Genomic DNA, 10,051 nt, shown 5'->3' with positions numbered 1-10,051 from the left:
ACGACAGTTTCAGGTTCTGCAACGGATTGTTCTCAATTGGTGAAGATGGTTTTGGAACCAGAAGAATGACCAGCTTTTGCAAGCTATTTAGAAGATATCAAGACCTTGAAAGGAAGTTTTTTCAGATCAGAGATCATTTATGTACCAAGGACGCAAAACTCAAAGGCGGATAGCCGCCTAGCACGCAGTGTCAGGAAACAATTGTTTTTCGTCGTTCACATAGATGCAGATCTTCCGGTTTGGCTTACAAAGTCAGTATAAGTTTATGACAAAAAAAAATTATTCACATATTTTAAATAACTATAATCATCTAATATAAATATAATATAAAATAAATCATTAATTTAATTAAGTATCTATGGCTAAAATATAACTAAATTTAAATCAAATTGATTTTTTAATTGTATTGAACTGAACAGAAACATATCACTTTTTCTTTGTTAAACAAGATTGTGGAGGTGATTGGTTGCAATGTAGCAAGTGTATTTAGTTTTAATTTTTATCTATGACAAAATTACCAATATGTTTTATCTAATTTTTAAAAACAAAAACTGGCTATAACAACCTTATTTTCTAAAGTATTATTTTATAAGATGTAGAGAAAAAACTATTATTGTACGAATATCAATTAATTTTTATTTTTTTCTCATTAATTCTTACAACTATATTATATACAGTTATATAAAAAAAATTACAGATAAAATTCTACAGTAGTTTTCTTTACATCGCCCAATTTAGTGGTTTTGTCACACAACACAAGTCCACTTTTTTACCACGACTTTGTTAGTGTGCAAACTGTTTTGGTTATTGTGCTTGTGCAACACTCTCATTAAGTTAGATTATATAAGAGCATGGCCAACACTAAGAAACTTAAGTTGTGTATCTAAGCCATTAATTATTATTATATGTTAACTTTATCAACTAATAAAATTTTAATTTAAAAAAAATTATAACCAATGGAAAAATGTCAAGTGAGTAAATGGAGTTCTAAAGGAGGTTCCAAAGGTTCTCAAAAGAAATATTGTTGCTTAGTATTTTCCTTGTTTTTTATAATATAATAATTATTAGATAATCATCTTTATCAACGGAGATACTATAGGAAAATTATCTATTCTATTAAAAGAAAAAATAGAAAAGGAAGAGAAAGAGTAGAACTCATTTCTCAGAAGAGAAACTGTGAAATCCTAGATACCCAAATCCCACTTGTTCACTTATCGCTAGTCAGATTTTCTGAAAATCTCCAAATTTTATTATTTAACTTAAATTATATTAAATCTATTAGTTTTGTATTTTGAGAACTCTAAAATAGTGCTCTAACCATCACCGTCACTGTATAATGTCAATTATCCCTTGTGTTGTAGCCAAACTCAATGTGTACTTTTCACTACAAGAAAACGTAAGTTTAACGAGGATAATTAACGAGGAAAAATAATCCTCGTAAAAGTACGTTGATTTTGCGAGGAAAGTACGTTGAAAAAGAGAAGCATTGTTATTTCGTCGTAAGGTAACGACAAAACAATTTCGTCGTAAAGACGATGTAAATTGACGTGGCTTTTACGAGGAAACACTATTTCCTCGTAAATACCACGTAAACTTCGCGAGTTCTTTACGACGAAATACTTTACGTGTACTTAACGAGGAAATTTTGAATCCACCAACTTGGTAGGTAGCTCACGTTTTTTTTGGCCATCCAATTAATTTTCGTCGTAATTTCACACGAGGCTATACTTTTCACACATATGAGTATGGTAGACAGCGGACGACCAGTAACTATGGAATATGTGTGAAAGGGGAAATAGATTTCTACGGGATCTTGACGGAGATTATTGAAATCGAATTTCCAGGGATATTGAAGCTAAAATGCGTCCTCTTCAAATGTGAATGGTTCGATTCCGTCGTCAATAGAGGTGTTCGGTCTAACAAATTCGGTGTAGTTGATGTCAACGGTGGACGAAGGTACAACAAATTCGAGCCTTTCATCTTAGCTTCACAAGCAGACCAAGTTAGCTTCCTTCCATACCCTCGAATGAGAGATTCGGGTATAAATTGGTTAGCTGTGATCAAAGTTACACCTCGAGGACGAATTATCAGTGGAGAAGAACCACCATTACAAGAAGAACAGATAAATGAAGTCGAGGAACCTGAACAAGAAATTGATGACATCCTTCTCATTGATCCGCATAATCACGAGTACGAAGATCTTACCGACGATGCCACAGACGAAGCTGTTGAAGACGAGTTTAATGAAAATAATGATGTTTCTAGTGATGACGAGAATGTTGATGTATCCGATTGATGTATTTGATTTTATGTAGTTTTTTTTATGAATAAGATAATGTGGGAGTTTGATTTATGAATAAGGTAATGTGAAAGTTTATTTTAATTATGAATAAGGACTTGTGGTTTGGGGTTTGGAATATATTATAAATAGGGTTTGAGGTGAAAGAATAGATTGAGGTTCAAGGGTAGATGGGTTTGGGGTTTGGAATATATGAAGTAGAAGATAAGGAAGATGGGGTTTGGGGTTTCGGAGTTTAGGGATTTATACGTAATACTCGTTAATTCCTCGTAAGCCAAAATCGTCGTAAGGTTGTCGTAAGGCCACGAGGAGTTTACGACGAAATTAAAAAAATAAAGAAAGCGGGACACGCTAATTCCACGCAAGCCAAAATCGTCGTAAGGTTGTCGTAAGGCCACGAGGAGTTTACGACGAAATTAAAAAAAATAAAGAAAGCAGGGCACGCTAATTCCACGTAAGACTCTCTGAGTGAATGAAAATAAGGAATTGTGGTTTGGAATGAAAATAAAGATAGGGTTTGGAATATATGAAGTAGAAGATATGGGGTTTGGGGTTTGGGGTTTCGGGTTTTAGGGATTTAAATGGAATACTCGTTAATTCCTCGTATGCTAACGTCGAACTTACGACGAATTCCTCGTAAATACCACGTAGGACAGATTCGTCGTAAATACCACGTAGGACAGATTCGTCGTAAATACCACGTAGGAGAGATTCGTCGTAAATACCACGTAGGACAGATTCGTCGTAAATACCACGTAGGAGAGATTCGTCGTAAATACCACGTAAAGTAAATGATGAACGCGGCCCACTTTAATTCCACGTAGGACGGAATCGTCGTAAACACCTCGTAACCAAAATCGTCGTAAACACCTCGTACCGTAAAAACTAAAAAAAAAAAAAAAAAAGAAGAAATATACTGGATTTACATGTGGCAAGACTTCCAGCAATTATATTACTTAAGTCTCACCAACATAAATTCCAATATCTTCTTCTCTTCCTTTTTTTTCAAATTTTTATAATTTGAATAGGATTGGATTTGAGAGTATGAAGTGAGATAGGGTGTGATTTGGGAGTTTGGGTGTGGGTTGAGAAGGAGAGTTACGGGTATATTTATAGGGAAGCTTTCCTCGGTAATTCCACGTAAGCAAAATCGTCGTAACGTCCTCGTACCTAAAAAACACGGGCCTTTGTAATTCCTCGTAACTTCCTCGTATAATAAAACGCGGGCCTTTGTAATCTCTCGCTGTTTCGTCGTAAAAAAAACACGGGCCTCTGTAATTTGTCGTAAAATTACGAGGAATTTGCGACGGAATGTAATCTTATATATACACCCCGAGCGCTCACTCTTTCTTTCCTCTCTACTTCCTCTCCACTTCCTCCCTGTTTCGTTGCAATGGTAAGCCTCTCTAATTCCTCTCTAATTTGGTTAGTTTAGGTAGATTAGGTGGTTAGTATAGGGAATTTAGATAAGTTTACGGATCTTATGTTATTTAGTGTTGATTAGGTGGATAATGTTGGAAAATATACTGTTGACGGAAATTTAAAAAATTATATTTTTTTCTCAGGTTCGAAAAGGTAGACTTACTGCCCATTACAGAGAGATGTTCGGTGAGCCAGGTAGTCACCAACCGACGACTCACATGCCGAGGCGGATGTAACGGTGAGGAGTGATGAATTCTACCGGGCGATTAACGACCCTTAGTTCTTTTTAATTTCGGTTCTTGTATTATGAATTCAAAACTTATTTATATATAAAATATTTTGGTTTTGATTTTTTTAGAATTTTAATTTTATTAATAATTTAAATAATTTTTTTAATTATAATTTTTTTTATTTCTGTAAAATAACGAAACGAAGTAATTTCGTAGCTATTTTGTGACTTCTTTACGTGGAAGCTTAACGAGGTTTTTACGAGGAAATGTTTACAAGGAAATGACGTGGAAAATTCACGTGGTCTTTACGAGGAAAGCTATCAAGGTATTTACGTTTACTTTACGAGTATTTACTTTCGAGTTATTTACGTGGCTTTAACGAGGAATGGCTTTCGAGGTATTTACGAGGAAATTTAGCGACGTCCTTACGTGGAAGCTTTACGTGGTCTTTACGACGAAATATTCTTCTTCGCTTTTACGACGAAATTATTTCCTCGCTACGTTACGACGAATTAGCGAGGATATATGCGTTACGACAAACGTATAACGACGAAACGGGTTTCCTCGCTAATTCCTCGTAACACTGCTTTTACGACGAAATCACGAGGAAAACTGCCCTCGTAAAACTTGTGTTTTCTTGTAGTGTTTAGTTACGTGAGCGTAACTCAATACTTATAGTTTACGTGAATATGATCTCTCCTTGTTGAAATTTATGGAGGTGGCGGCAAATCAACAGTTCCAAGAAACAGAAAATTAGAGACATCCACTGATATTATTCCCTCACACTCATCTTTCTTGTACACTATAAATACTTCTAAACCCTACGCTAAACTTTATCATGATCATCATATTAAATACATATAGAGATTTATATATTCGTGCTACGATTACATAAATCATGGTGATTGCTAAGAACCGCACAGAGCACTACGTAGTATTGGTCCTTGTTCTGATAAATATGGTGGGATCAGTGTTACTAGCCACTGAAGGACGACCGGTCAAGTATAGTTCGACAGCTTTGACCCAGTTAAGAGATTCACCTGTGTACAATGGAAGCGTAATGTCTAAGCTTAAACCAGTTGAGTCATCTGCACAAGATGTTTCTTGGCTAGCCACGGTGAAGCAGTCCGGACCAAGCCCAGGGGTTGGTCATCATCGAGCCAAAGGATACAAGACCTTTGGACGAGTCAGAGACGAATCTGGTCCTAGTCCTGGTGTTGGACACTAAAGAACAAGGCCTACAAATTTAAATTATAAGAATATATATGCAGATATAATAACTTTACCATGTTTTAGTAGCCTTTAAGATGTAACCTTCTTCCAATTTTTATGTTTTTCTCCTTTTACTCTTATCTTGTCTCTATTCTCTACGTAATAATCATATAACCAAGCTTTTATTATGTTTTCTACATATTTCCAAACGACAATTTGACAGAGGTATTCAACACAACGATATGCATTGCGATTTGCCTAAGAGAATTCTTCTTTAGTTTCAAGCAAAATGCAAATATTACAATTGAGCAGAAAATGAGATTTTGGCAAAAAAAATGTGATTTTGAGGTTGTGACAGAAAAAAATGTAATTTGACAGTGTCAACAGGAAAGATATATTTGCAATTTAGTGAGAAAATACGATTAGGCAGTTCTGGAAGAAAATATAAATTTGTAGTTTTGGCATGAAAACGAGGGTTTGCAGTTTTTTTAGGAGAAATACAATTTTTGGTCGGAGGAAAAATATGATTATTTAAATTTTGGGGAAAGTGTGATATTTGTGACAGAAAGTGTGATATTTGTGACAGAAAATGTAATTTTATTATTTTGGCGAAAAAATTTATTTATATCATAATTATTTATTTATCTTAAACTTGGATCTAAATATTTTATTTGGACATGAATGAATTTCTCGTTTGTTATTTTTGACAAGTTCATCATTATTCAGATGCACCAATTAGTTTTATCTGAATGATATATAATTTTTGACTAAAATTTTAAAATGTATTTGGTTGAATCATTTGGATGATGTTCATTTTGTGTCAAAGTGAACATCATCAATTCTCATCTTTGTGAATATTCGGATAGATAAACGAACATACCCTAAGCTGAGTGCTAGAAGGATTCAAACTAAAGATGGAGGAAAGCCATTAAATCCGTACGACCACTTGTTGAGACTGGGGGGCCACTACTGGTCAATAACTGCAAGCTTGCAACGTAGTGTGAGCTATCCTTAAATTTGATGTAGGTAAAACTCTTAATTATTTATGTTCCCAAAGATTTGATAATTTCAGGAAGCCAAATACAGTATGTCTAATCCGTAGTATAAGTAAGAAAATGCATGTAATGATGATATTATATGGTCACTGTATATATTAATATCTTGATATTAATACAACCACATGTTACAACCTTTGAGATTAAAGTTCGTAAATCTTGTGAGTTGTAAGAAAAAAACACCAGCAAAGATGGCAAGCAAAATTTGGAAAATGATGGCAAGCAAAATTTGGATTTGAAAAATTTGGAAAATGACACAAATCTTTCCATTGTGGAAAAAGGCAAAAGTTTTAGGCCCTTTAGATTTTAATTAAAAAAATTTAAAAGATTTTCACACTAAAAAAATTGAAGTTTTACATGAAAACAACAGAAATTAAAAATAAGAAAATACAACAATAGAGAAAATTATCAATGGGCTCGAATAAAAATAGTTCGAATGACCTAACTCACAAAAAGCACAGACCAACAACTTCTGAAACCTTAGAGCTCCACTTGAGACAGAACCCATGCACACACCCGCTCGGAACGAGGATCACCAAGGCCACCATGAAGCTAAAAGGACTGGAAACACCAGAAAGATTGGTACAAGAGCACATCTACAGAACATCTACCTGAAAGAACACAAAACAACAAATCGAAACGGAGCACACTATGAATGGGAAGACTCGTCGAGAGGAGGAAGGAGGTGGTGTTGCTGATCCGATCAGAACCTCATGAGGACACAAACAAGGAAAGAGACATGAAGTCCAAGAGGAAGCATAGACCAATATCTCGTCCTCCAAAGAACTGGATGCATGACCGTCGCTGAAGAGCCACCACCTACTTGAAACCAGAAACATCAAGAACAAACGAGCACTGCCTCATGAAACCATCGAGAGGCCCTTTGAAACTCAAAGATGAAGCGCCGGCCAAAAAATAAAAGGGGAGAGACCCCCTTCGCACCGACACCGGTGAGAGCAGCAAACACGTGAGGAATCGAAATTGGAACTGAAAAGTTTTGTGATTTAGAGAGAGGTTGGAGAGAAACTAGAAAAGATAGAATTTTTACTTAATAAAATTTAGGGCCCCTTATTTATTTAATTCATTACTAGTTGAGTGTTATAAATATCTGCATACATATATTTGGAGTTTGATAAGTCTTATAATTTTTTCTTCATTTTAGTTTGGACTCATCTTATAAACTTCAGTTATAAACACATTCATGATATCTTCCATTTTAGTTGTTTGTAAACATACCAGATATTTTTATGAAGAGACCATTTTTAAAAAAAAATGTTGTTGACAAAAACAAAATTCTTAGTTATTGTAAAAAAATTGTTTTAGGACCCTAAAAATTTTCTCGGGGCAGTGAAGTTTTCTCATCTCCATAAAATAGTACGAACAGAATTAACTATTCATATCTTTGTCATAAGATTTTTTTTTTTTGCGTATAGGTTTTGTAGTAAGCTGGAACACTAGTTATTTTGGTTATTTATTTGTGATAACGCAATGGATCATTATACTACTAATTTCACTTTTCTAATAAAAAACAAGTTTACATTTAAGTTTTTATAAATCTATGAATTATTAATCGTTCGTTATAAGTTACAACGTATACTATTCTTCTTCAGAGATATCTAGAACTTAATGTATTCAACCATGTGGTTATCCAATGTTTAATTAAAGTGTACATGTTGTAAAAAGAACCTTTCCATACTCTCTCTCTCTCAGTCTTATCTTTCTTTCGTAGGCGACCATAAGTCTATTCTTCTTTCGCATGTGTCTTCCTTCCATTATATTCTTATATTCCCGGTTTCTTGATTTCATTGTTCTGGTGATGCTATGTTGAGGTAGTTCTTGGTTGTTTTAGCACCGGTGTTTCATTGGTTTTGTGTTGAATCGTTTCACTGGTTCATCCCTTCATTATAAAGCTTACCTAGCTCCAGTTTTTGGAGTGGGCGATTGCCGAGGTTTATGGAGAGTCTGATGCGCCTCTGATCGTAGATCCGAGCCAGAATAATGCAACCATGGTCGAGCTGAATCAAAGTGATCCTTACCTAGCTGAGCTGGATAATCTGAATAATCAAGAAAGCTGGAATGACATTATCCTAGACGAGCCTAGCTGGACTAACACTCACCTGGACGAGCTGAACAAGTTGGTTCGATCTTCTGAGCTGGTTCGACCACCCGAGCTGGTTTGGTCCCCCGATTTCCAACCATTGACCATGATTGTTTCTTATGTTCAAACAAGTGAAGACTCAAGGCCAAAGGTGTTTTATCAGTCCAAAGACGTTCAGGAAAGATTGGGCCTTATTATTTTCACTCCATCAACAAAATAGACTTCTTTGGGCTGAGAAAATGATCCAAACAAATTCACTTTATTTTGGATGAAGCTAAAATTCGACCAGGTCCTATATCAAAATGTTTCTGATCCATTCTCATCAAGAATACCAAAGGGAAGTCAGCAAGAAAGTCTTAGTCGTGCATGGGAAAAAGAATTCCACAAAAATCATTAATTTCGGTCTTTAGTCAAAGTCTTCATTTCTAGTTTTTATGTTTCTTGTTTTTAGCACAATAATTCTTGTTTTCTACAACCTGTAACCTATATAATCAGGCCTAAGAGCCACGAAATAAATCATTCATTTTCCTTTTTTATTTGAATTTATCTCTTTGTTCTTTGCTTAGAACACTTTTCGTTTCTTGGTGAAATTTTCTCAGAGTAAACAAATATTTCTTTTGTTGGACTTGTGCGTCACATAAAGCAACAATCGAAATCTGGTAGTATCAAGAGACTTTCTGCTCCTCTTGTGTCACCATTCAATCCATCAGTTCTCATTCAAAACGTCTGAGTTCATATCCAAGTCCGGCTGAGTGATCATTCCCTAATTTGGGTGTATCAAGTGGTATCAGAGCCACTCAACCAGTACTATCTATTCATTTTCTCATATTCTATTTTCTAAACACTTCTTCTTCTACTCTCTATTTCAAATCTGGGCCACTACCTTATCTATTGTCATCTAAACAAAAAAAGATCGATTAAAAGAAAAGAAACAAAGTTTGATTTTGGCTATGTGGTGGAAGAGAAATTCTGCTGGCTGAGAAGAAATCTAACCTTGGAGTGGTTAACAGGGATTTCACAAATCAAATCTCTTATCTTTCTATTTTTTGTTAATCCCTTGTTACTTGGAGATTCCATTAGGTTACTTTGATTTGTTCTCTTAGAACATTGAGAAAAGACTTTTGAGTGACCACTAAATTTCTGAGAGAAACACTTGTGTGAATGAGATTAAACACTTGAGAGTGTGAAGATTTTTATCTATTAACCTTTTGTGTTGAGTATTTTCAGGGATAAGATGTTTGGTCTTCACATGAAAAATAGCAAAGCAACATCCCAACGACAAGCTATTTTTCAATCTTCATATGAGAAGCCTAACAAGAGGTGCAGAGAGCAGTTTAAACCATCTAGAGATGAAGCTGATCAAAGGAAGCTTTTCCGCCATTTTGATGTGAGTTTTGTTACAACTTTGAGAAGGAAATGATTAAAGGACTTAAGGACGTCAGCAAGAACCAAATGATGAGCACAACCACATGTACACTTGTAGCTGAACAACCAATATTCATAAGTGAAAAATCCAAAGGTAAATCTGAAAACAACCTTGAAGAGCGAAATTTTTTTTCAGATTCTTTACCCATTTTTAATGAATATGATGAAGAGCTGATGGACAGTTTGATGATTTGTGAGGATACTTGTGATCTTCTTTTTCTTGAATCTGATTTGGTGATTAATAATGAACAGACTATTGCAGAACTAACCTTTTTGCAACCGGAGCATTCGAATAGTCTTATTCTATTTT

General features: G+C 34.9%; 1 protein-coding gene across 1 annotated transcript; it reads left to right on the top strand.

Annotated features, from left to right (window-relative positions):
• Window positions 1-4,567: 4,567 nt before the first annotated feature.
• On the top strand, window positions 4,568-6,835 carry BNAA08G02550D (precursor of CEP16). Its single transcript, XM_048737563.1, has one exon. It carries the CDS (start codon window positions 4,850-4,852, stop codon window positions 5,177-5,179), a length of 330 nt encoding a protein of 109 aa, XP_048593520.1. The 5' UTR covers window positions 4,568-4,849; the 3' UTR covers window positions 5,180-6,835.
• Window positions 6,836-10,051: the final 3,216 nt, after the last annotated feature.

Source organism: Brassica napus, chromosome A8 (assembly GCF_020379485.1).
Source record: "Brassica napus cultivar Da-Ae chromosome A8, Da-Ae, whole genome shotgun sequence".
NCBI classification, from domain to species: domain Eukaryota; kingdom Viridiplantae; phylum Streptophyta; class Magnoliopsida; order Brassicales; family Brassicaceae; genus Brassica; species Brassica napus.
Note: the sequence above shows the minus strand (reverse complement) of the source record. Positions and strands in the feature narration are given on the sequence as shown.

Bases quoted from the DNA above. Each gene is read 5' to 3' on its own strand.
- BNAA08G02550D (XM_048737563.1), top strand. From the start codon at position 4,850: ATGGTGATTGCTAAGAACCGCACAGAGCACTACGTAGTATTGGTCCTT.